We start from the raw sequence: 27,223 nt of genomic DNA, 5'->3' as shown, positions 1-27,223 counted from the left end.
AAATGTTGGGATGTGAATGGAGCACTGGGCTGGGACTCAGGATACCCAGATTCTATTCCCGGCTCTGCCACTGACCTGCTGGATGACCTGGGGCAAGACACTTCACCTCCCTGTACCTCAGTTTTCCCATCTGTAAAATGGGGTTAATGATCCCATGCTCCTTTGCAAAGCACTTTGAGATCTTCTAAGGGAAGTGCTAAATAAGAGCTCGGGATTATTATTAATTGGAGGTGAGGCGTGTCCCATATGTTTGCAAAGCAAGGGGAACACAACAATAGAGGATCCCCAAATTACTGATAGGATCAATCCCACCCTATTCCCCCATAGGGTAAGAGGAGGAATGTCTAGTGGCTACAGACATGAAAGCAGAGACCAGTCAGTGTGACCAGGGGAAAGCAGGCCTAAGAGAGAAGCCCTGGGGTGAAGCAGAAGCACTTTAGAGCAGGGGAATGGTCTGGGCTGGTTTCTAATCAGCCAGGTCTCGATTTTAAACTGCCCCCACCCATCAGAGTGCATGCAGACAGTGCTGTTCCCTCCAGTGCCCTTCCCTCCAGTGCCCGTAGGGCGCAGGAATTCACAGCCTCTGCTCCCATCTTCCTGCTAAGCGATCCTAGCAGAACCACCCTGTGAGTGCAAGTGAAACAGTGCCCCTTCCGCCGGGGCCCCTCATCCCACACGGCTGCCGCCACACACGAAACCACGACTAAGCAGCCCAGCCTGGCCTGCTGCCCACCCTAGAGAATGCCCCTGCGCCTAACTCCTGGATCCAAACACCCTTGCAAGTGGGAGAGGGGAACCGAAAAGCAACCCTGGGGACGCTAGCCAAGGGCAGCGAGCCAGTCCCGCCACTCACGCTGCTGCAGCTACGTTCTGTTGTTCGCGCGCGAGCTTGCTCGGAGCCAGCATGGGTAAGCTCCCGGAAGCTGGGAATCACCCGCCAGATCCAAGTATAGACAAACCCTGTGTCCTTTCAGGGGGACTATCGGCAGGGATCACACTTCCCGTTGTGTCTGTGCAGCACCCCAGTGAAGCAGAGTAAATGCTCACCTTAGCAGGGACGCTAGGGTTAAGGTGGGGAACCCACGGCTCATTCAATCAACTTTCTGAGAATTTCACTGGTCAACCCCAAAGAGATTTGCAGTTCAGATTTCAGCGCGTTGCTGATGTCTTGCTCTCTAAGGGTTTCATACCACTGCCCATCAACCTCGCATCTGAATAAGATCCACAGCAACCGTGGATTTTATGGACTCATAAAAACTCCACTCCCTCTATTCCCACCTAGTGTAGATCACCCATGCCCATACCCTCCCCATACAGGCATCAGCCTCCTTTAGTCTAACCTGGCAAGAGTTCAACCCAGGGAAGGGGTGGGAATAATTTTGTCTAGAACAAACAATTACTCATTTCCAGGCCTGGTGGCAATTGATTTACACAGGGACTTCATGACAAAAAGCTGAACTCCGAGGTTAGATTTACAGTACAGGTGGAAAGATTCTGCTCTGCAGGGAACTGTGGGTTTGTCTAGACGGTGATACCCCCTCCCGCTCCTGGCACTGAGTCTCAGAGCCTAGGTCAGCTGACTCTGACTTGGGCCGCGGGGCTAAAGATAGCAGTGTAGACGTTTGTCTCTGATCCTGGGTTCTGAGACCCCACAAGGCTGAATGTCTCCACTGCAATTTTATAGCTCCACAGCCCAAGGCCCAAGAGAGGTGACCGAGGCCAGTCTCGGCTGTGCCTCAGGTCTTCTTCGGCAGTGTAGACATACCCTTGGAGTCAGGGCTCCTGGGTTCTGTTCTTGGCCCTGGGCAGTGTGAGGTCTAGAGATTAGAGCGAGGACTCTTCTATACTCTTCCTGGCTTTGGAAAGGAATTCGAGTTGTTTAAAAATAGGGTCTGGAGTCAGGGCTTCTGAGTTCCTCCAGGAAGTCAAAGTAGATGCTCAGAATGGATCGTTCGTGCCTTAACAAAAATAAGCTATGGATCATAAAGGACAAAACAATCTCAAAAGCATGTATCTGAGCGACCACTCCAAACGGGAATACGGCAACATGCACTACAGAACTTTTAGTGACGCTAGTACATGGCAAGCTAGGATGCTGTAGATTCATGGCTGGCCGTGCAGATAAGCCCTTAGACACTCAGGAGCTTAAAGCTCATTGACGGTCATCGGCGCTTCCACGCCTAAGTACCCCAGTCACTTTTGAAAGGGAGAATTAGGTGCTTCTAAAACTTTTACCCCAAACCTACCAATCAGTTGGGATAAAGCTGCAACCTTTGCAAAAACACTTCCCATGGCACATTCCAACCCGCAGAGCTCACCTCCAATAACTGAAAACATCGGTGTTACAACTCACCTAAAAAAACCCAGTACGGCCCCAGGCAGTGAAAATCAGGGTATGAAATAAACCTGAAGTTTACACGCTGCCTCTTTTTTGAGTTATGGGAGGTCAAAAGAAGTTAGAACAATTTTCAAAAGCCACCAGCTTTCCAGTGTCAGAACTCAGCTGGCTCGTCCCATCCATCTCAAACTTCTTGAGCAAAATGGCTTCTCTGAGTGTGGAGAACACAGGGATTTGTAATGTACAAAGGACCCTTGTTACCCTCCCCCCCACACCCCAAAACTGGGATAATGGCTGGGGAGGTAGGGAAGAGCGCAACTGTGCAAGTCAGGCTTAGAAGAGAAGCATCACGATTATTTGTGTTGCAGTTAGAGGCTTCAGTCAGGGCCCAGTTGCGCTAGTCACCACACAGATATAACAAGAAAGATGGTCCCTCCCCCAAATTGCTCACGAGGAACTAAGATGTGGGCTCCACGCAGGCCAAAGGGGTTTCTAGGGGAAGGTGGATTCCATGTGGAAAATGTCACCTCTTTACCCTGGAGATGGCAAAGAGTAGGGTGAAAGATTAGAGGGCACTAGCTCGGGAGTTTTGCAAGACAGTGATGACTTCAGACGGCCCCGCTCAGAAAGCAGATACGTGCCACCGGTAAGTCCAAGTGCACTGTTTGATAAAGACAGAGGCACCACCATGCTAGGATGCATGAGTCTTCATTGAATTTCCCACGCTGGCCGTTGGGATCTCCTGACTGCCACGCCTGACCGAGACAACGCAGCCCATAACCCAGAGCCACGAGCAGCTTGGTCCTGCTCCCCATGAAGCCAATGCTCCAAACGAGATGCTGTCCCTGTCCCACACATCGGAGGAGCTGGAATCCAGCCCCCCACCCCCCAGTCAGGTGAGAACGTTCAGGTTCCACCTGCCCCCTGCCCCAGCCCTCAAGTAGCAGATATTTATTCTCCAACAATGGGGCCATCCGCATCCCCCTCTGCCATGCCCTCTGCAGTCCCGTGTCAGAGCCTCTGGCTGAGAAGAACTAGACAGGAGCCCCTTAGTGTAGCTTCTAAACCAACTACTTGGCATCACCGAGACACACTGGTCCCCTCCCAGCACCCAACACCTCTCATCATCAGGCTGGTTGAGAGCGAGAGAGGGCTGGTCTGAAAGCAGGTATGACCCCTTGCCACCAAGCCATGAGTTTGTCCCCACAACTGAAGCAGCTTAACGAGAACCATACTGACAAACTCCATTGAGATGGTAACGCTGGGTAACCAGGTGTCACCATCCTCTTTTCAGGTCTCAGAAGGCACTTGCCCAAGGTCTTTTCAAGGTGAATGGTTGTTCTTAAAATCCAGAGACAACGGATTGTCCCAGAAGCAAGAAAGCTGTCCCGAGACAGCTAGCAGCCAGCCTGGTCCCCAGTGGGTGTTCATTCACATCAAAACCCACCACCACCACAGTTCCGCACCATTAGCGACTGCTCAAAGGTAACAGGACCAGAAGGCCATGGAGGCTGCAGCAGATCGGGACTCCTCTCGCAGAGCTGGGGGGTCCTGGGACTGGAGCAAAGGGTGATGGCCCTCTCTCCCCCGCTACACTGGCTCAGCTGAATAGGAGGATCTTGTAAAAGACATACCCGGTGTCAGACCCAGCCACTTCCACGAGCCCCCGAACTCCTGGTACGAGGAAGTAGGTTCCCTGCCCTCCACCCCGCATCTAGACGTCAAATTCAACCACTCTTGTATCACCATCTCCAGCCCTTGGGCTGGTCTCCTGAGCGGGAAGAGGTCCGATTTCAGTGCTGACCTTTTGCGGCATTTCAGCTTCACCTCAAAGGGACACAAACAAAGCTAATTTGGAAAAAGGAGAGGTTACATGAAACCAGCAACTAGCGACATATTGATCTTTGGAGACACGGGGGCTGGGAGCTGCTCAGAGACGTTAACCAAGGACACGCTTGAGACACATGCACAGAGAGACTGAATTGCTGCATGGCTCAGGCTGCCAAAGCCACGACAAGAAGTCAACTGACTGAGGGGTCAAATCAGGAGTAATCCCATTGACTCCTGCATAGTACCAAAGTGCTTCCCATGCTGAGACGCGGCCAGCTTTGGGGAGGAGCAACCAGTCGGCACACGCTGCACTGTGTACAAACGGGTTCTGCAACCCTGAATTACCCATAGTAGCACTTACTCACTCCTATTGAAGTCAGCCAGGTTGCTCACCTGAGCAAGGGGCTACTTAGTGCACTAAGGGTTGCACAGCCTACACCCCAAAGGAGGAACACGGGAGGAGCATTTATAAACAAGCGAATACAATGACGTAACAAGCAAATCCTTCACCCACACCCTCTCCACAGCCCGGGACGTGTCACCTGCCTACCCAAAGGCACCCTCCAAACTGCTGCTCACATCCACTCCCCTCTCAGAATCCAGAGGTGAAGGGGTCTCTCTCACACCCCCAGCCACCCTCCACCTCCATCAGGGATCTGTTCAGCTCAAGTGTACCGGGAACTGAATTCAGGTCTGGCCAATACCAACTTGCTATTTATTTAAATGAGCTTATTTTCCATCTTCTCACTGACCTAGAGATACCCTTCCGTGCCTCCACCCCCGCTCATGCTCCAGGGAACTCCCTCTGCCCATGCCTCCAATGCTCCATCTACTAAATTAATTGCCACACTGGAAAGTCACTATTCCCCAAACAGACAGGCCTTGTGAATGCTGCCCATTGAACAGAGCCAGCAAACACGCAGACCCATGGTAACGCAGGGAAGGCACTTACCAAGCCTAGCCTGCAGACATGCGCTGGAGGATTCTGCTGTATTTCCCAGTTAAGTTACATCCTCGGGATACCCTGGGGAAAACTGAGATAGGGAACACGGTCTAAGCAGCCCTTATGCATGGGTCCTCCTGCCCGCTCTGCTACTGACCCCCCCATGGGAACTTGGGCAAGGCATTTTGCCATTCTGTGCCTCAGTTTCCCCACCTGTGGGAATGGGGCTAATACTTACCTGCTTTTGTAAATCTCTTTGAAAGGCCTGGCAGAGGAGTGCTACACAAAGGCCCGACCGGGTGCTCCCTCTGTGTGCAGCTGTTGGGAATCTTTTAGAAAACCCTCCAATCCCGATTTTAAAACCTGCTAGTGATGGAGAGTGCACCACAAAACTCTAAATTGTCCCAAAGGTTAATTTCCCTCACTGTTAAAAATGTACATCTTATTCCCAGTCTGAATGTGTCTAGCTTCAACTTCCCAGCCACTGGGTCGTGTTAGACCTTTCGCTGCTCAGTCGAAGAGCCCCTCATCAGCTATTTGTTCCCCTGTCTAGTTACTTATAAACTGATCAAGTCTCCCCTTAACCTTCTCTTTGTTAAGCTAAATAGATTGAGCTCCTTGTGTCTCTCACTCTAAGGCATGTTTTTAATCATTCTTGTGGCTCATCTCTGAACCCTCTCCAATGTATCAACATCCTTCCTGAATTGGGGGCCTCAGAACTGGACATAGGATACCAGCTGTGGTCGCATCAGCGCCAAATGCAGCAGTAAAATAACCCCTCTTCCTACTCAAGGTCCCCCCAGAATGTTCATGTTCATATTCAGAGTGTGTGTGTGTGGGGGGGGGGACTAGAACAATGAGGTCCCATTCCTGGACTGGGGTGCTAGGCAATAGGAATTTTTAACAGAAAAGTCAGGACTGGGTAACTACCCTATGTCCAGATCTCATCATCTCCTCTTGTTTCTGCCAATGATCCAAAGGATCTCACTGGATCAGCTCCCTTGGGTTGTGCAGAGTCCCCAGTAGTTTATTCACTTCTGTGGTGCTATTAGGCCGCCGAGGACAATGAACGGCCAAAACAATGCACTAAACTGCTGTCGCATCAAATATGAGGCACTCAAAGACATCCCATAGAAGACACTAATTGTTTCCTGGAAAGCTAAAAATAAAAGGCAGCTATTTGTTCATATCTGGGGCACAAAAAAGGAAAGAAAGAGCCGCAAGCCACAGGAAGTCCAGTCTGGAGTTTGGTACTGCTTTAAATGAACCCTTTTAATGCCCCATCTGGTCTGACCCTATGGACATCCAGCAAATACATAAAATCTGCAGGCTTTAGAGACTTTTTCAAAGCCATCTAGGGGATTTGGAAGCCAAGTGCGTGAAAATCTCAGTCTTTTTACGTACCCTCTGCTTAACAGGTGACGGGATGTAAGAACATGGCTACGACTTCTGACTACGTGCATGAGCCCAAGCTGCAGAGTCTGGCATCCAGCTCTCAGTTTAGAGATGTCTGGGTCCGGTATTTTGGTTCAGGCCAAATGGAAATCTCTAATACAAAGTCAGGTTCTTTTCTCCTTCCTGATTTACACCAACATAACTAGCTCCCCTGGATGTCAGAGGAGTTGCTCTAATTCCACACCAGTGCAGCTGAGTCCAAAATAACTCTGCTTGTGGGATCGCATCCAAGCTACTTCTATCACTATCATGTCAGAGCACCTTGCCATTGTTAATGGATTTAGGGTCACAACGCCCCTCTGAGAAGGGCAGGGCTATTATCCCCATTTTGCAGACGGGGGATCTATTGCGCAGAGAGGCTAAGTGACTTGCACAAGGTCTGCACAGAGAAGTGTGTAGTGGAGCAGAGATGGAACACCAGGGTCTTCCAAGTCCCAGGCTAGTGTCCTAATCCCTGGACGACCTTTCCTGTGCTCATTCTTACCTCCACCAGCATGCGTTAGTAGCGTGATTAAAAGCAGACGAACAGCTGATTTATTATCCCCCTCCCCTAGTTTAACAATAAAACCCATTTCTGGGCCAAGAGCCTATGCTCCGTGTCCCAGCTCAGAGCAAAATTTTATGGTGGGAGTTATAAAATCCTGAATATTATATTGGAAATGCTGCGACAAGCTTACCTACAGCAGCACAGTATTTATGGACCTAGAAATGTCTATATAAAATAGAGGCCCTATAAATCCACATAGCAGCAGGCAAGGCAGGAAAAGTCATTAGTATTGATGAGACATCAGTCGTGCTAGGAAACTTCCAAGCTGCCGTTGATAAGAAGAAGCCTTCTTGGGAACCTGGGGCCCAATCCAACCACCTTTAAGGCAATGGGAGTTTTTCCTGTTGAGTTGAAATGGGAGCCTGGATTGAGCCTGGTATTTTGAGAAGAATGTGGGGTTAAGGAATGGGACTCAGAACCGGATTCCAGTTCCCAGCTCTGTCACCTTTAGAGCTGGCCGGGAATTTTTCAATGGTTTTTTTTGCCCCCCCCCAACAAATGCTGATTTGCTGAAACTGAAGCTGTTCACGAAACAGGGTCAGGTTCAAGGAATTTCCTGACTCAAAAGAAAGATTTTTTTCTCCTCAAAACGGCACGTTTGGATACTTTCAAAATGAAAAGAATTTGTGGTTTTCCAGTTAATGACTTTTCATTTGGAAATTTAAGCTAAGGAGACGGGGAAAAGTCTAAAAAGAGGAAAAAAGATTGAAATCAAAACAAAATGTTTCAATTGACCACAGAACCTGGGGTTTTGGTTTGCAAATGTTTGAGATTTGGGCTTTCTGACCCAAACTGAGAAAGGAAAAGATTTCAGACTCAGGGTGGAAAAACCATATCCCACTTAGCTTTAACACATCCTTCCTGAGAGACCTTGGATAGGTCACGTAGGCACTTCTGAAAATTTCACCTTCAGTGACTTAGGAGCCTAAGAGCCTAAGTCACTTTTGGCAATGGAAAGTCAGTTGGGGCTTTTCAAAATGTTACCCTTAGTTTTGTGGGGTACAGACAGAGAGAATACTTCCTTTCTCGGTCTTGCCTCCTTCAACAGTCAGCCCTTTGGGGCAGGGACTATCTCTTGTAGTGCATACAGGCAGCATCCTGGTTTTCGGGTTTCATCTGGCCACCTGCAGGTGTCAGGAAGAGATCCTCCCCAATGTATTCTGGGAAGTTTTTTTTTTAAATTTCCTTCCTCTGCAGTACCAGGGATGGCCATGGCTGGAGATGGGACATTGGGAGGATGGGCCAGGACTCTGAGGGGGCATGGAGCATGCTGTGTGGATCTTGTTCACTTTGGTCTAATTTCCATTGTTGGGTTTTGTGAGAGCTCTGGGTGGTGGTGATGATATGATATGATATATGATATATGATATACAGAAGGTCAGACTCGAACTAGTGGTTCCTTCTGGCCTTGGACTCGATGACCACGAACAAGGTTCTGATCTCAGCTGGGACCTCGAGGTCGTGTTATACTGCAGAGCGTATTTTCTGGGAATGACAGAGGCAGCGCCAGAACTTCCAGCTGCGGCGCTGCCCATACCCCAGCGAGCGTTTGCAGCCCACGGACTGTGGGGGTAACGGAGGGTAGAAACATTAAGGCCGGTGGCTGCATCAGATCAGAGAGTTTCCCAACGTGACTTTATGGACTTCAACTCTCAAGCTTTGTCTTAACTTTTTTTTTAAATTTAGGTTTTCAAATTTGACATTTTGCATGAAAAGAAACCAGCTCTTATTAGAATAACGAACTACAATGGATTTTCCCCTCATTCGTTCCATTTAATTCATTTCTTTTTCTGTCCAGTTATGGAACTCAACATAGCATCTCCTCTCGTCTCCCTTGTGAGAGAACCCTCTGCATTTTCTAATGCCTCCATCACCTGGAACACATGTTCTTATTAACCATAGATTTAAATATCTCCTCCAGTCTGTCCCTAGTGAAGGAGAGGTCCAAGGCGGTTGAAGTGGGATTGTCTCCTCATAGGCTTCTTCCCACAAAACACCCACATTGGGGTTTTTACTGGAAACGTTCTAAAAAACAAGGAGCAGGTAGATGATCATTCCAACTCCAGCCATATAGAAGCTAAGCTTGGAATGAACAACCCAAGGTGCACCATGGTCTCCAAAGAAGAAGTTGGTTGAGGTGGCTACTGCATATTTATTTGTGCAGGAAAATTAATCCCTTGGGTGATTATTAATTAACTGGATTCCAGCAGCACCTAGAGGCTCCAGTGGAGATCAACACCTGATTAGGTTGGTACTATACAGATACATAGTAAGGGACAGTCTGTGCCCAGCAGAGCTTGCAATCTGAATAGACCAGGCAGATGAAGGATGGGTTGTCACAGCTGAGCCACAGTGAGATTATGTAACATGCCCTAAGTCATGCAGAAAGGGGAATTACAGCTGTGCTCCCCAGGGCCTTAACCCCAAGCCTATGCTGCCTCACGGCCTCCTCAGCTGTACTGTCCACATGATGAACTCTGGGATGGTGAAAAGAACCATTCTCTGGAAGGCAAAATCCACTTCACTCACAGGTGGTGGTTTGAGGATGCTGGCTATCGACACAGGCTGGGACAATTCTAATGGTAATTGCCAGGAAGTCGTTTGACCTTCCTTTTTCTTCCTTTCTGATGGCTTTTTCAAAGACGCGCACACACACACCTTCCTAAAGGACAGAGTTCACGATTGCCTGAGGCAGGATTCAGCTGGACCTAGTCAAGGCTCAAGAAGCAAAAAAACCCCAACAGTACTTGGCTCATTACTCTTTCCATCCAGCCAAGGATCTCAATGGGCTTTGTAAACGTACATGATTCAATTATGACCCCCTACAAGGAAACAGAGGCACCACAGAGCAGTTCAGTGACTGACCCATGCAACTCTGCAGTGGAGACAGAAACAGAACCCAGGTTTAAATGCGAGGCATGTACCTTCGTCACGAGATTGGCCTCACTTTCCCCCAGATGACCGAGGGAAAAACCTAAGCTGTCACAGTCTGTTGTTCCGGTGCCTGGATTGGGTTTTCAAGTCACATTGACGAGTGTAACGCATGAATTGCTAGTAAAGAGAGGCCTGCTTTTCGGAGGTGCGAGCACCTGCAGCTTCAACTAAAACCAACAGGAGCAATGGGTCCTCAGCATCTCTTGGACATCAGGAGCCTAGATACCATGGTGATGGGTGGGTTATGGCTAAAGGAGGAAGTATGGTTGCATGACTAATGCATTAGCCTGGAACTCAGAAGATCCAGGCTCAATTCCCTGCTCCACCCCTGCCTTCTTGGGTCACTTTGGGCAACGCACTCTCTTTGCTGCAATTCCTCCATCTGTAAAAGGAGGGTGACAATGCTTCTTCTCCTTGTCTATTTAGACGGCAAGATCTTCGGGGCAGGGCCTGTCTCTTATTAATATGTTTGTACAGCGCCTAGCGTGACAGGGACCCAATTTCAGCTGGAGCCAGCCAGGCTACAACACAGTAACAAATGACTGGTGTCTGCATTCCGGAGGGAGAGCTGCCTACCCAAAGTGACAGAGCAAACCAGGCATGGATTGGGCAAGATTATCACTGAAGCAGAAATTGGGAGCTGGAAAGAGACTCGTTAGGTTACCTCCATCTTGCTCTCAACCAGCATGGGATTTACTTGCCTTGTGGTTTATCATCCAGCACTTTGTCCCATTCATGAAAATACAAGAGCCGATTACACAGAGCTCCATCAAATTCTATTTATACCATGACCAGATGGGGGTTTGCAGAGATGCCATTATACTTCTGGTGGCTCACATTAGTCATAAGAGAAGTAATAATGTGGTTAAGTGACTGTTCAACTGATACGGGGAGGAGGAAGCTGTCAATTCGCAGAGCTAACACAATGCTGTACGTCCCCAAACTGCAGTAGGAGCGTTAATTAATGCAAGGCCGCCCCGGAAGGAAGGTGGGCAAGTGTCATCCACGTTCAGAGATGGGGAAATTAAGAAAGACGTAAGTGGCCTGAGTTCAAGGGGTACTGGGTACACAGCTTCAGTGGGAGCTGCAGACACTCAGCACCTCAAAGTCAGCCAAGTCACTGATGACCTAAGGCCACCCAACGAATCCGTGGCAGACCTCGGGTGAGAACTCATCATTCCACCCAGGCCAGCACTCGCTCCTGTAGATGACAGTGCTTGTGTAAGACTGGGGAGGTGATACAGACCAGTCTGCAACCCCAAAATCTTCCTCAGAGTTGCTGCTTCCCACGATAAAATCCCCCATCCTGTATCTGTGGCCGACGTTCTTTGTTCCCAGATGTATACATTGACATTTAGCCATGCTAACACATTAATTCCTGGCCCCCCACTTATCAAACAATTCATATCAGTGACCTGCCCCCTTCATTATTTAGCACTCCAATGCGTTCGTGTCGTCTGCAAACTTTATCAGTGATTATTTTGTTTTCTTCCAGGTCATTGATAGAAATATTCAATTGCATAAGGCCAAGAACTGATCCCTGCAGGGTCCCAGGAGAAACATCCCATTCGATGATGATTTCATTTTAAGACCCAACTAGTTAGCCACAGAATGTCTGGCAATCCATTGGTCCAATTTCAGTTTCCAACTGTCTCCCTTAATTTGTTATTTTCATTAAGAACGAACTGAGAGAATGGAGAAAAGGACTTAGTGGAGGAAAGCGACACCCCTGATATCCTGCACTCTAGAGCCCTGAATGTTGGAGCGCTGCCCTTTTGGCAGCTTTGCAGCCTTCCTAAAACTTTGTTAATTTCCCAGCCCACATGCCAATTTGCATAGCATTACCCAGCATGCCCCACACAGAGACTTTTTTTCCTTTCCACAAAAGGTCCCAAACGGCTCATGGCATAAATAAGATAGGAGAGAAAAAACCCAATACAGCCCCACAATGCATTCTTCATCCCCGGCCCCATTGTTATGACAGTTTTACAGCAGCTAATACATGCAAACTAAGTTTGTGCACTAAATGTGAAATTTAAGGGTGGGAGAAAAGACTATTCAACACTCCCTCCTTAGGCCAAGCAACAAGGAGATCTTTTGCCTTGGCTCCCATCTCATCCTGGGTAGTGAGAGGCATTGCTAGCTCTGGGGTCAAAGGCCAGCTAGCCAACAGTACCAGGCACTGCTACACAGTAATTGCCGGAGCTGTAGGAAGGTAATTCAAGCAGGACAGCGAAAGGCAGGTTAGCTTCAGCCCTATCACTGCATTGCCAGCCTCAAACTCGGCGTGGTCTTAAAATCCCCCTCTCCTCTTCTCCTATGATATCACATCCAGGTTCTTGTTATGGCCAGCTGCTTTAGAGGAGCCCTTCGTGCAAAGTCATCCCTCAACTTGCTCTCTGCTAACTATGCCAGCCCCAACCACCAGGTTTGTCTGTTTTATCCGTAACAAACTGCATGTTTCTTCCCAGGCTGGCTTGGTCTAAGACCACGACTCTCTCCCCAAGACACTTCTGCTGCGATGCCTACAAGAAAGCCAGATAACGAAGGCTACATGGGGCGGGTGCCTGTGTCAATCTCTCTGTTATACAGACTACACCGACGCAGGGCCTCAGCTGGTGGAATTTGCTACAACTTCAGTGACCTTCCTGGAATAGCAGCAGCTTACGCCGCCCTCCCTCGCAAGTTGTCACATATTTCGGACCATCACGCTATGCCCATTGTTAGCTTACGTCGCTGAGAACTCACCGCTACCCTCATCCTTCCCCGTGTGGTTTGTCCGTCTTTTGTCGCATCTTGTCTTCATATCTGATGAGATCTTCCGGGCAGGGACCCTGTCACTTACGCGCACAATGGAGCCCTGATCCTCTCTCTCGGGGTTTTATACTGCTGCCCGTCGCCACAGTATCCAAGCCCCTACCGCGTAGCCCAGCACAAACGGTAACACACAGTAACCTCCTCACCAGACCCCCGATGCTCTCCTCCCAAACGTCAGAGCTGTACAGAACACCGCTGCTAGAAATCATCTTCCCCCCTCAGGCTTAGGGCCATGTCACCCTCCTCAAGCTGTTCACTGGTCTCCCGCTGGCTGCATTAAGCCTAGGTCATAGTCTACTCCTCACACTGCCTCATATCCATGGCCTTGACAAGGCTCAGTGGCTCCGGCCACTTCCCTTCTCCATACAGGAGGGGTGTTTGGGGATTTCCGCTCTGATGAAGAGCCCCGGCGGGGGCTAGTGGGAGACCTGCCAGAGATCATTTGGGGATCCAGACCCACTCAGAAGCCTCCTGCACCCCGCTGAGGTGCCCAGGCAGAGGTGTGAAGCAGGGGGCGCTGCCAGTCTGGATCGAGGCATATGGGCGGGGCTGTGTGCGTGGCCTGGCAATGGGTGCTGCCGGCCAGAACTGTCATGCATTGCTGGAGCTGGGTGCAGAAAAGCTTGCTTACATGTAGGGACGCAGTCCCCCTTCAGCGTAAAAGCCAACACCTTCCGGCATTGGTTCAGGGGAGTTAGAAAGGAGAAGCCATGGCTGGAGGAGGGAACTGTGTGACCCTGAATCTGCCTGGCCTTGGGGCTGGTCAGGCATATGAAGGGAAAGAGGCAGAATCAGATGTGATGGGGGGCGACGTGGGGAAGGGAAGTTACTTGTGACACACAAACACATGTCTGACAGCAAAGAGCATCTCCGGCGAACAGCGTGGATAATTCTACCCAGCCTTCGACCCGGGCTGCCGCACGCTGGGAAGCGCCACAATTACAGGTAATAAGCACCCCCGGGCCGCCCTCTGTCTCCCTTGAGAAGAGCTCCCCACCCCCACCTCCCTGCTCACTCCGCCCCAGCCCAGGGAGGGGTAACGGCTGGCGAGACGGAGCGTGTGTGATTCCCGCGGGGACGGTCATTAGCTGTAGCCAGAGGGCTGCGCTGTGGAACGAAGTCCATTTCCTGTTCAGTTCCCAGCAGGAGCGGCAGGCTATTAAATATGGATCGAGCTCACCTTGTTCCCGCACGGAATGGAAATGGGCTGCTGGATGCGGAAGGCCAGCTCTCCCCGTACCGTGCACGCCTCCCTGCAACTTCTCCATTTCAACTGGGCTTTCGACGTGCGGGTCTGAGTCTCTGCTTCCCCGCCCCCACCGACTGCAGCTCACCGACCCCCAGCAATCTCTGGCTCAGTGTAAAATGCAGGCTAAAGGTGGTATTGATCCCTTTTCAAAGCTGCTAGCACATTGCTGGTCTTTAATGACAAGAGCAAAAAGGCCGGGGCTGCAGCTTGCCCTGCCGGGGCGGCGGAGTAGGGGTTATACAGTTGAGGAGGCAAGGCTGGCAGCTCAGACCGTAGCCGCCGTGAGGTGCGGTGCTGGAACACAGCGTCTCGGCCCTAGGGGCCGGATCCTCAGCTGGGGATGTGGCCCATTGACGCCAGTCGAGTGACACTGATCTACACCAGCTGGGGATGAGAGGCTAGATTCTTTTCTTCCAGCCAGGGCTGGCACCATGGAGAATAGAGGAAGCAGGGTCTGGCGGATAAGACCCGAGCAGAATTTCAGGACAGTCCGGCCTATAGCTGCATCACCTCAGACAAATCAGTTGGCCTCTCTGCCTTAGGCTACGTCTACACCTCCACTTATGTGGGTAGAACATGTGTTTATCAGGGGCGTGAATCAGCCACCCCCAGAGTGACGTTAAGTTACTCCGAGCTAAGCGCTGGTGTGGACAGCGCTACGTTGGTGGGAGGTGCTGCTGCCGGTGATGGGGGCTAATTAAGCAAACGGGCCCCGTCGGCGTAGAGCGCCCACACGAGGCAGCTCACAGCAGTGCAGCCGCATCGATACAGCTGCGCTACTGGAAGGTCCCTAGCGCACCAGAGCGTCCCCCGCTGTACAATTGCAATACCCCCTCTCCTCAGCATTGTGGGGGTTAAAGTGCATTCCTCCTCAGAAACGGGACTAGAAGCACGAACACCTCAGGCTCCTCTCTTATCTCCAAGGCCCCGAGCTCCAATTTACAAGTTTAAACAGAGACAGGAGTGGGGATTGGGGGGTGGGGGTTCAAAGTGTGGACCCTACAAACCCCACCTGGCACTAGGGAGTCAAGGTAGCTTCTCTCCAGCTCTCCCGTCCTCCCCAGCAACCAGGGCCAGGAGGCCAAAATTATTCCTTTGATGGTAGCTGGGCAACCCCCATGGGTGGGTTTGCACAGGTGTACCTGAGTGGCCCTTCAAGAGGAAGAAAGAAGGAAGGAACAGGCTGCAGTCCCCTCTCCCAGAGCCAGGCTGGCTCCTTAGGGGCTCATGAGAGCCTTACCCGGGCCACCAGCCTGAGCGGATGCGACCGATTCCGCCCCACGGACCCGCTGCCGCGCAGTCATGTGACGGGGTGCTCGTGATCCGGCGGTCAGCAGCTCAGAACCCAGGCACGTCAGGTCCGGCGCCCGAGTTCAAGTGGGCGGCGCAAAGCTCTCTACGGGAGAAAAGGTCTTACAGCAGCTGGAGAGAGGCACGTGCTGCAGGGGAACCTGCGCTCCAACGCAGAGAGGCGGGAAAACAATAAAAAGCCCCTTCACGATGCCGCCCAGCCCATCGTCAGCTGGAAGCTTGTTCTGCTCGACTAACGAGCTGCAGCCACACAGCTCATCGGGCAGGAGGGATCTAGCCTAGGGCAGCCTGGCTCCCACTGCAGAGGGCCTGACCCATGCACGTGCCCCAGCGCGGACTCCACCTGACCCTGAACAGCCCCTCGCTGGTGGAGCGTCGCCAGCAGCTCCCACTGAGAGCATGCACAGGCCAGGCGAGGGACAGAAACGCCAGCCGGCCAAACCCAAGCTCCGGCTGCCCGAACCACGCCCAGCAGGAAGCCTCTTGAGCGGCCTTAAATGCTTCTTTGTCCCCTAAGCTTGGGGCACATAAAATCTCAGGGCCTGGGTTCCAGCTTGGCTCAGAGTGGAGCCCAGTGTCACCTCGCCAGGGGGCACGTGGGGTGCTGCCAGCTACGCCATCTTTAGCATCTGAGACTTGAGTCTGCGGCATGGCTAAGGGGTCCCGCAAAGTTAGCCTGGCAGTACCAGCCGTGGGAGGCTGGGGCGCGGTGTGCCATGAGCTCTGGGGCATGGGCAGTGTTTGAGAGCTCCCGCTCCCACACACGCCCTGGCACTTACTGGGCACTGGAGAGTCTTACGGGGGCTGCCGCATTTGTATTTAACCATTTCAGAGCCAGAAAGAGCAACAGACTATAAAAGCCTATTTTAAAGCCTCCGCTTCTCCTGCACACCCACTCCCCAACTCAGCGGGACCTCTGAATCCCTTCTAGCGAGCCCACTGCACCCTGAACTCAGCACCCGGCTCAGGACTGCAGTCTGCAGTCCCTTGAGCCTGGCATTTAGTACCTTCAGACTGACCTGGACGAGCGTCACCTTCACGTGGGCTTTTATAATCCCCTCCGCTAGGGCTTTCCAAGGACGTGGTCTTTGTTAAACCCACGCTCCATCAGAACAGGCCTTTACTGGAGCTAAAGGAGATCTCCTTCAACCACTTGTAGTAGTAGATCCCTTATCCTCTCTGTGGGCTAAGCTACTACAGTTATCTGTAGTATGGAAATGCCCAGAGACCAGCCAAGAATAGGACCCCTTTTGTCTGGCATTGTACAAACAGCGCAAGACAGCTCCCGGGGGGCAACCCCACTCACTGCCAGTGGGTTAGATGCCGCCCCTGCCTTTGGGTTTGCCAAGCCAAGCTTCTGACCATCTCTTGCCACTATGACCTGTGGAATCACTGGAACATGAGGGTGCCACGCCCATTTGCACAGACAAGTCAGGGCCAGCCGATCTGTCCCATTCAACCAACAAATGGTTAACTTGGTCCAGCCAGGGAGCTGGCGGGCAGGGGAGGCCAGTTAACGAACAGTGCGCCCCAGCGCTCTAATAGAAGTGAGAATGCTCCCCTCCCATACCCGCGCCGCACGCCAAGGGACATTTCCAATCAAATCACAGCCCATTAGGCATGAGACGGCAGAGAGGCCGGGGCACACGCAGCCTGGAAGCAGCCCATCTCCATCTCCATAATAGCATGGGAGTGCGCCGAGGAAGGCAGTGGCCGGTCAGAGTGCGGGGAGTGCTCAGCCGAGAAATGCACCGTCGTCAGAGGCCTGCTATTAGACAGCGTGGGAGCGGGCCTGGGATGGAGGCCCTGGAAATGCCCAGAGAACGCCTCCAGCCACCGCAGCTTGTGCACAGCGACAGCGGCAGGCAGTGGCCAGGCAGGGCACTGCCTGCAAATCCTGCCTTGGTCTTTCACAGGTGAGGCAAGCCGGAGCTGGCTGAGCCAGTCACAGAAAGGGTTCTCTGCAGTCTTTCAGGGGGCTGGCTCGGCTTCTGGGCATAGGGGAAGGGCTGCCCCCGTCTCCAGGAGCCCAGCCAGTCACTGCAGACGCACTGCGGGCTTGTCTACACTTGAAACACTACAGCAGTACAGGGTCATCATTGTGGACACTGCCTAATGCCGATGGGAGGGCTTCTCCCGTTGCTGTAGTTAATCCACCACCCCGAGAGGTGGTAGCCAGGCTGACGGAAGAATTCTTCCATCTGCCCAGCATTGTCTATGCGGGGACTCAGGTCAGCTTACTTACGTCGCTCAGGGGCGTGGCTTTTTCACACCCCTGAGCAATGCAGCCGGGTTGATGGCCAGACCCATGGGTCTGTCTACACTACAGTTGGGAAGTATGACTGCAGCATGTGTAGACGGAGCCAAACTAGCCTTAACCGAACTCACTCCAACAAGAAGAGCAGTAAAACCATGCCAGCATGGGCTGTACCAGCTGCCTGGGTCCCAGAGTAGGTACAGTCCAGAGTAGGTGTCCAGTTTTGGGCCCCACACTACAAGAAGGATGTGGAAAAATTGGAAAACGTCCAGCAGAGGGCAACAAAAATGATTAGGGGGCTGGAGCACGATTTATGAGGAGAGGCTGAGGGAACTGGGATTATTTAGTCTGCAGAAGAGAAGAGTGAGGGGGGATTTGATAGCTGCTTTCAACTACCTGAAAGGAGATTCCAAAGAGGATGGATCTAGACTGTTCTCAGTGGTGGCAGATGACAGAATGAGGAGTAATGGTCTCAAGTTGCAGTGGGGGAGGTTTAGGCTGGATATTAGAAAAAGCTTTTTCACTAGGAGAGTGGTGAAACACTGGAATGGGTTCCCTAGGGAGGCGGAGGAATCTCCATCCTTAGAGGTTTTTAAGGTCTGGCTTGACCAAGCCCTGGCTGGGATGATTTCGTTGGGGATTGGTCCTGCTTTGAGCCGGGAGTGCGACTAGATACCTCCTGAGGTCCCTTCCAACCCTGAGATTCTATGATTCTATCCACACAGCAAGCCCAGCCTGCCGCAGCGTCAAAAGAGCTGTTATTTGAAGTTCGCTAGCTTGAGCTCAGGTCTGTAGACACACCTGGAGGCACTCGCGGAGTGGCCTCTGGCTGAAGCCTGGGGCCCTGCCGGCTGGCTCCTGAGGGAGTGGACTCAGCAGAGCTCAGCCTGTCCCGGCTGGCAGAGCATCTGGGACGATGTAGGAGGGCTTAGCCAATCTCCCTGGGTGCAGGAGACCCTGGGTGCACTGGGGAGGATCTGAACTGCCAACAGCCACCCCCCAAAAGCATTCCAGATACTTTAGCCAGGCCTCATGTCATGCTGCCAACTTCCCTGCTCTCTCCAGGCTTCTGCCAACCCACCCTCCTGCAGCTGGTCCTCACCCACCACACTCCTCCTGGAGCAGCTCCGTCCTCAGGCTCCTCCCTACGTAGCTCTGGTGCTGTCTTCACCCACCCCCACAGCGTCACACGCTGCCTCAACCCACCCGGGCCCCCAGTGTCGCGCTGGGCGCCTGGCCACTACTGAGCACCCAGCATGCCTGCCCCAGACACCTTGCCGGGGGCTGCTTCTTCCTCCCCATCCCCCTCCACCAGCAACAGCTGCACTCCCCTTTCCGCTTCCCCAGGCCAGTGCTTCTGGCAGTTCCCTTCCTCCCCCCACGTCCAGTCACCCTCCAGATGCATCTGAAGCCAGGGGTCAGAGGGACCTCACGGGTGAGCAGGAGCACTGAAAGCATGAAGCTCCGCCCGGCCGCACGCTCCCATGGGTTCTGTGCCCGCTGTCCAAGTGCCGTTCCCGTGCTGCTCAGAGCCCCACCTGAGGGGCGCACAGCCAGGCTGCCCCAGGCACTGGCCTCTTCCTTTGCAATCGTTCCGGCCTTCACGCCGCAGGGCACCAAAGCAAGTAGGGAGCAAGCCTGAGACAAAGGACTCCTGGAAGAGCGTGCAGGGGTAGGCCGGGCTCGCTCCAGAGCGGCTGGCCTGAACACTTGCCAGCGCTAAGGATGAGACGGCACTGGGGCTGCGTGGGCTGGTGGGGCTAAAACCACAGTGACCCCAAGGAGTGAGAGTGAAGAGAGGCTCACCCCAGCATGTTCAGCCATCACACGATACTCTTATCTCCCCTCCCCTGGCTGCTCGCAGGGTGCAAGCAAAGCTCACCCCATCCCAGCCACCTTCCGCATCTTACAGCCTGAGCAATCTGTGAGCAGCCACGCAGAGAGCACAGGCCAGAAACTCCCTGGGATGCTCCGCACAGATGCAGGAGTGGGGAGAGGAGTTGACAGCAGGTCAGTGTAGCCCCAAAAGGAGCCTAGTCCAGGCCTCATCTGGGCCACCTGGTCAGTCACCCGACATGTCGTTCGAGGAGCTGTGGGGAGGGCAGAAAGGAAGGAATCCCCACCCTGAAGGAGGTTGGAAACCTGGCACCCAGCCTTGCACACGGCACAGGGAACTGAACCACGGAGGTACCTGAGCCTGCAGGCTGGCAGCATCCAGCACGGTGACCTGGTTGGCACAGCTGGCCCACACGGTGTCATCCAGCGTCAGCAGGGTTCGCACCGGTCCGGTCCCCACCTCCAGACAAGTGGGCTGCGCCTCGAGATCCCACAGCCCCCCTGCAGAAAACGAAAGGAGAGAAAAATCACAGACTGCTCACAACAGACCAGAGGAGGAAAGGCAGCTTGGAGCCGGATTTCGGCCCCCCCACGCCCCAGTCTAGGGCTTTACCCTCAGGAGTCTCCGATGAGACACTGGTCCCCAGCTGAAACCCAAACTGGGGCATCTCATGCTACAACCTCGGCGGAGCCACATTTCAATGAACAGATGGAGCCCTGCTCTTGCGCCATCCCTCCCTCCGTTCACCAGCTCACCACTCCCTGGGACACCTGCAGCCGTTATTCCCGTGCAACAGTAATAGCAGGAAAATATGTCGCTGCCGACAGCTTCTTCCAGGGAGCGTTAGCTGCTGAAAGTGGGCAGGATCCGCCCAAGACTCCCCACAGAGCCCAGGCCAGGCCTCCATGCACCTGAGTTTGGAAGCCTCTGGCCTCACACCAGGCCCTCCCCAGCACATCCGCCCGTCGGCGGAGGCGTTCCCATCGGGGCTGGAGGTGGAGGAGAGGAGCTGGCCTGCAACAGGAATTCGGGTGGCTGGCTCAGCAGGACTGCAATGTCTCTTTCCCCTACGAATCAAGTCTCACCTGATGCCTCCACATTGTGAACGCGGCTGCAGGAAAACAAGCACAGTTCTCTTCCCTGCAGCCCTGACAGCATGCACTGTCTATTTATAACCAAGCTGCCAGGTGCGGGCAAGGGGGGGATGGCGTGGGACTGCTTGCACAGGGAACACAAAATACTGGGGAGGATAGAGCAAACGCCGTCTTTTCCAGCCAGCAGCTGCTCCCTTGCCACTCTCCCTGAACTTGGGCAGCAGCCTCTAGGGGACTAATTAACTCCCTTTCCTCTGCCATCGCACGGGCATGGAGAACAGATCATGGGGCAGGCTGAGCCAGGTGGCAGAACTTGGCTGGCTTGCGGCCTCCTTCGCAGAGCGTCCTGGTGCAGGGAACGGACTGTTCCTCGCACAAGACCCTGTCATGTTCCCCCCCCTTTGCTGTGATTATTCCAGCCTTGCAGCCCTTCCCAACTGCTACCTAGATCCCTTTGTTAAACGGATCCAAGGAACAAGGTGGGGGTGTCTCAGATGGAACAGGAGGGAGGGGGGCTTGCAGAGGCTGGACACGGGGGGTGCGAGGGCAGGAGGGTTTCTAAAACAGCACAGATCACACGCACAACATTAGGAGGAACTGAACTGCCTTGGCTCTTTCATCATGGCATCCCGCGGCGCCAATTTCCCCACAAAAGGCGCGGCGGGAACGACCTTTCCCACCCCTCGCATTTCCTGAGCATCGGCCCCTGCTGCAGGTTGACCCCTCTTGGCACCTGCCTGACGCGAGCCATGAAAGGATCCCTTTGCTGCCCGACTCCCGACCCGCAGCGCACGCGACTCTACAAACGGCTGAAAGAGACGGAGGCGGCGGCATCTCTTCAGGGAAACGGGGACGTTCAGGAAGCTCCAATTAAAGTGACGTGAGGTTACGGATTAAACCAGGGACTTGAGACGAAAAGAGACAGGACGCCACCAATGGCGTGTGGTGCAGGGCAGGGAATCGGGGCAGATCAGTCGCCCGCTGCCTTCTAGGGGGTTCTCACTGTGGTGCCGAGCTGGGACAGACACCCCTCCTGCGGCAGGGCACACATCAGCCTCTCAGGTCAGGTCACCTGGTCTGATCTCCTGTACACTGCAGGCCAAAGAACCATCCCCACCCACTCTAACAGGGTCAAGAAGGAACTTTACCCAGCCCCCCACGGGTAGGTTATTCCTCAACTCCCAACTTCAAGGTGTCTCGCACCTTCCTTGCTTCTGGTGTTGGCCACCATCAGAGACAGGACCTGGGCTAGATGGGCCCCTGTCTGACCCAGCCTGGCCATTCCTATGATCCAACCAGCGTACACGAGTAAGCTTTTCTCCTGAGTCAGTGGGTCTATTTGAGGAAGTGTGGGCAAGTCGCTTGAGCGCCGGGCAGTTTGTTCTGCTGAGTTTGGTGAGGTATTTTCTTTTAAAGCCTCAAACGCTCCCAGAAGGGGGTGGGCTATAGAAGGGATCTGGCCATGGCTGCATCCCGAACTCAGGAGCTGAAGCATCCACAGCAGAAGACCCTCCCACTTGCGGTAAAGGAGTAACTGTTGGCCGTGTGGCCAGCAGGCTGCGACAGGTGCTGCGGGTGGTCAGGAGCGGGAGACCTGGTAACACCAACCAACCGCGTGTGTTTTATACACAGAATTGACAGTTCCCAGTTCCAGAGAGATCTGAAAAGCAGCTGCCCTGCCCAAAGGACTGAGACAGAGTTGGCCCCTCAGAGCCCTAGGCTTCGAGGAAGTTTGGGCAATTCAGCTCCACATCCAGTCTGGAAGAACCATTCCCCGCTCAATGCCCGTTGCTTCTCTGGACTCAAAGGGGAAGGGCTGCAAGTCTGGGGAGGACACACCGTGTTCTTCAGACAAACCAGAGAGTTTGAATCCCTGCTTTAAGCCCCAAGCTGAACTCAACCCGAAGTATGAAACCACGAACCAGCACGTCCACAGCGCTATGGCCGAGAGTCCAGGCGGGATGTTTCCAGCTCAGGTTCCTCAGCACCTTTGGGACATTTCCACCAGATCATTTTTATTCACTAAATCTCTCCTCTCTTCAAGCATACAATTTGCTTCTCCCCAACTGTCATTGACAATAACTCTCCGCCCACAGCTCGATCAGGAGAATTTTCTCACATTTGACACCTTAAAACTCTCACCATTTTGATTAGACCCAGGTCACGTCGTATGGTTCATTCCCTGACTGGATACGCTTCGCTTCTAGTCAGGTTCCTCATACAGTCACTTCTGCAAAGGTTCACAGCTTTTCCTGCCCGGAAGGAACCACTATCAGCACCCAGCATTCATAGCCCAGGCCTGCCCAGAATCTCATAGAAATGTAGGATCCAGAGGCCAGCCCCCTTTGCTGAGGAAAGGCCAAGAACCAAATAAACGTAGACCAGCCCTGACAGGCGTTTGTCCAACCGGTTCTTAAAAACCTCCCTTGGAAACCTATTCCAGAGCTTAACTATCCTTATAATTGGAAAGTTTTTCCTGACATCTCACCTAAATCTCTCTCACTGCTGACTAAGCCCATTACTGTTTGTCCCACCTTCAGTGGACACGGAGAACAATCGATCATCATCCTCTTTAGAACAGCCCTGAACATAGCCCTGAAGACTATTATCAGGTGTCCTCTCCCGCCCCAGTCTTCCTTTCTCAAGATAGCACAGGTCACAGAATTTCACCCTGTAATTCCTCCCGCGAAGGAAATTTTTTCCTGCTATTGAAGTGACACTCCAGAGCCGATTAATTTGTGGCTGAACTACAGAACATCTTTTCAAAAGACATCCAATTTGGATTTAAAGCTTTACAGTGATGAATTCACCACCACCACTTGCTAAGCTGTTTCAATGGCTAATTGTCCTCACTTAAAAATTAGCATCTTATTCCCAAAGTGATTTTTTTTTTTAAACTGCAAACTATTGGATCTTGTTATGCCTTGATCGGCTACATGAAAGAGCTTCCTAAAGTCAGATCTCTTTTCCCTGGTACCTGTAGTTTATAAGCAAGTCATCCCTTAGCTTTCTCTTTGATAAGATAATGATCTTAATCTATTTAAATCTTTCCCCATAAGGCCTGTTTTTCAAATCTCAGATGGTCTTTGGAGCTCTCTGAGCCCTTCTGCAATATTCACTTAACATCAGCTGTTCCAGAAAATGAGCGATTTCATTTGAAGGAACAACAGACCTGTTACTTTTGGCCTAAGAATCTGCAAGAGAATTTATGGAAATATTTCTTCTTGAATTATTTCCCCAGCCCTCAGCAGGTGCTTCACACCAAAAATCTCTGCAGAAGAACTGAAAATAAGGACTGAAAGCAACCTGGTAATCCACCTTGTCCATTTCCTGGGTTTGGAAGACCAGAGATGGCATAGATTGGCACAGCTCTACTGACTTCAGGGGCACTACACCGATTTGTGCCAGCTGGGGATCTGGCCCAGAGACTCCTGGGCTCTGAGGTGCAGCCCTGGAAGAAACTACAAATAGTTTTTTAGGGAGCAAAAGCTTGAGATGCTGGCATCCCGCCAAGCAAGAGGAAGGGAGGGTAAACAGATGCATTGCTAATTTCTGCCCTTCTGATCAAGCAGGAGGAATGGGGGAAACGGAACAGAAAGAAACTTAGCAGCTTCCTGAAGGCATTGCATTCACCAACCGGATTCTGCATCACCTCTGCCTCAAAAAGAGCAGAGCAGAAAGCAACCATGGCATGTGTCAAGTACAGCGCAGTGACGTATTGTCACAACCATGACACCACACGTTTCCCATACAGCTCACAGAGGAGATGCTGATGGGAACACACCAGCTGGGAGAGGAAGGGATCCCCTAACATTCACCAGCCACTATCAGCAAGAGCATTGGGGTGCCCGGCCCGAGGAGAGAGCCATTCCGTGGACACTCAACCCAGAGTAGCTCTTACCTCTCTCATCCCTGATTTCTCTGGCTTTCCAGGCAGCCTTACTGGTCTCACTAGGACCCCAAGCCCCTGACACATGCCACCTCCAGCACTGGCAAAGGCAAAGCCCCTTTAGCTCAACTGGAAAAGAAACATTCCCCACCCTGCTGCACTCCACCATTGGGAACCCACACGTAGCGCCACAGCAAGAGACTTCCAAAATCCGAGGGCTGAGAGGGAACCTTTGGTGACGCCCAGGGGTTACTCTTCCGAGCCCAGGCCCTTAGCAGAGCTCCTTTGAGCAGAAGAGGGATCGAGGACTCTGTCGGCTCATGCTGCACGTACACTGGCATCCCGGATTGCATGCTCGCCTTCGGCCAGTGGCTGGGTCCCGAAGGCTTGGGAAGGCTGGACTGCCGAGCTCCACGGTAAAGCCAGAGGACAGGGATCAGCAGAGACCCACCATCCGGGATCATACTGCAGCTCAGGAACTAGCCTCCCTCTTTGTAACTACTAGGTTAGTGCAGCCACATTCCCTCACACGCGCCTTTCCCTACGGCCCCGCTGCTTTAATCTCTGTCCAGGGAGCTGGTGGATTCAGACCCTGTGCTGTTCGACACGTGCCCTGCCTTCCTCTCAAACGCCCGCCCAAGCACGGCTCTGCCCATGGACTGGGCCGCTGCTGCCATGCGGCCCTGGCCCCTTTCAGGGGACACAGCGGCTTTGTTCAGTTCGTGGAGGGGCAGAGGGACCCGGGCGCATTAAGAACGTCTCTGCACAGACCTGCAGGTTCATTTCGGCTCTTTCCTGCCCTCTAGCGGTAACATGGGGGTATTGCCTAACACGGTGAATATGGGTCTCGCTCCACACAGCATCATCCTCCCCCATGCCTCCCATGATGCCTTTGGGCTTCTCAGCCCCCTGCCAGTCCTACGCGCCAACCAGCCATCGAGATCCAGCGCCTTCCCTCCAGCACCACTGCTACATGAGGTCTCACTGACCACGTGTGAAAGCCAGATGCAGGATGGAAAGCAGCTCCCCCCGGCCCCCCAACTCTCTAATCTTCAGAGGCTCCAGATGCAGCCTGAACGCTAGCATAAGGCAACACACGCAGCAGTCATTGCCTCATGGAAAGCCTCGGTAGCCCCATCCACGGCCAGGTCAGAGTTCCTCGTGGGCCATCACCTCTAGAGGCACCCACGTGGTGGCCCAGCCAGCCCCAGGCGTATGTAGTGACCCCCCGCTGTGAGCTGGCGTTGGTGAGAGAACATCCGGCATTCAGTCCCAAACCACCGACTTCAACACTTGAGCCGAAGGAGTAGCTCCATCCCCTAGCAGCAGCAGTAAACTGTTCTCCTCAAAGTGGGCCTGCCCCTATAGGGGGAATGGGACGGTTCATAGGCACATGGACGCAGCTCTGCTTCATTCCCACTGCCCAACCTTCCCTCAGCGCCTTGGTCCCTACACTAGGAGTGGGAGGGAGAGTCAGTAATTCCAGAAGTCAGGAGCTGAATTTAGCCATGGAAATCCCAGCAGGAATGAAGTCTTGCTGGGCTCATCTACCTGACACCCGGCTCACCTCTGCTGAGAGGCAGGAGGCAACTGAGTGGATCCGACTTTAACAGCATCCCAGAGAAAAGCAGTGCATGAATAATTGAGGCTCACATTAACCGGAAGAGCTGCAGCGGGGGCCTTGCGAATCCACTGCTCTTTGGCTGAGCAAGCAGGCAGAGAGCTGGGTAAAAGGGGGCACCCGGCGACGGAACAGGGTGGAGACTGCACCCTCACGGTGAAGATGGCGCATCTCCCCAGATATCAGAACCACCCAGTTTCCATCCATACCACGCCTTGCAATCAGGACCCTCGGGATTCCCACAGACACGGGATTCTTCCTCATGTGCCAAGGAGAAATCCCCTTCCACGTGGGGTGCACCAAGGTGCGCTTGTGACTGACCTCTGCACACCACAGCCATGGCACCAGGATATCCAGGCTCTCTGCACACCAGTGACCAGAGCACCCTGCCTAGTGCCTGTGGCATAGGCAGATGCCCCAGAGGGCTCCTGGAGACTGGAATCCGGGATCCTCATCTAGTCAAGCCCCTTCAAGCAACGAGACAAGCCGGGCTCTGCCTCTGGAAGTGGGGCCCATGTGAAGTGATGCGGAGCAGCTTCCCACCAGCTGTTGGCTGTACAATGGCTGAGGGCAATGTCTTAATCCAGCTGCCAGCCTGGGGGCTAAACACCCCCCCCCCATTTTGACACATCAAGCACCTTTATCTCTGGCTGCTAGATTAGTTGAGGGTGCTCAGTACCTCACAGGACCGGGCCCTCAGCGCAGGCTAAATGGGATGGGAACCACCCACATCTGGAGGGACCTAATGGCACCACATTGGTGGCTCTGAGGTTTATATGGCTGGGCCAGGACAATGGGACGGAGACCTCGAGTTTCCTCCTTGCAGATCCTTCCCGGACATGGGAGACCCGGTGACAGACCCCGGCTAGGGCTGACTGGCCTTGGTCCGCCGTCACTGCGCTTTTCATGGACACAGATTTGTCCTGCCAAGATTTCCCATGGCTTCAGCAGAACATTAAAGAGCAGTGGGACCCAGAGAGATGAATCTGTAATGAACGACATCGCGAGGGCTCTTGTTTGCTATCCCTGAAAGGCTTCCAGAGGGAATCTGCTCCCTTTAGAAAGTCGAAAAGAGATGATTTTGCAAACCGCCAGCCCTGA

At 52.9% G+C, this 27,223-nt stretch overlaps 1 protein-coding gene across 10 annotated transcripts in view; it reads right to left on the bottom strand.

The window, feature by feature from the left end:
• The window catches only part of ARHGEF10L (Rho guanine nucleotide exchange factor 10 like), a 156,019-nt gene that overhangs the window by 11,723 nt on the left and 117,073 nt on the right, over positions 1-27,223 (bottom strand). For all 10 annotated transcript variants that reach the window (XM_048824695.2, XM_048824693.2, XM_048824700.2 and 7 more), the window contains one exon: positions 19,873-20,018. In XM_048824695.2, the coding sequence (XP_048680652.2) occupies positions 19,873-20,018 (146 nt within the window). The remainder of the gene's footprint in view (positions 1-19,872; positions 20,019-27,223) is intronic.

This window comes from Caretta caretta, chromosome 18 (genome assembly GCF_965140235.1).
Source record: "Caretta caretta isolate rCarCar2 chromosome 18, rCarCar1.hap1, whole genome shotgun sequence".
Lineage (NCBI taxonomy): Eukaryota > Metazoa > Chordata > Testudines > Cheloniidae > Caretta > Caretta caretta.
This window is presented reverse-complemented; position numbering and strand designations above follow the sequence as displayed.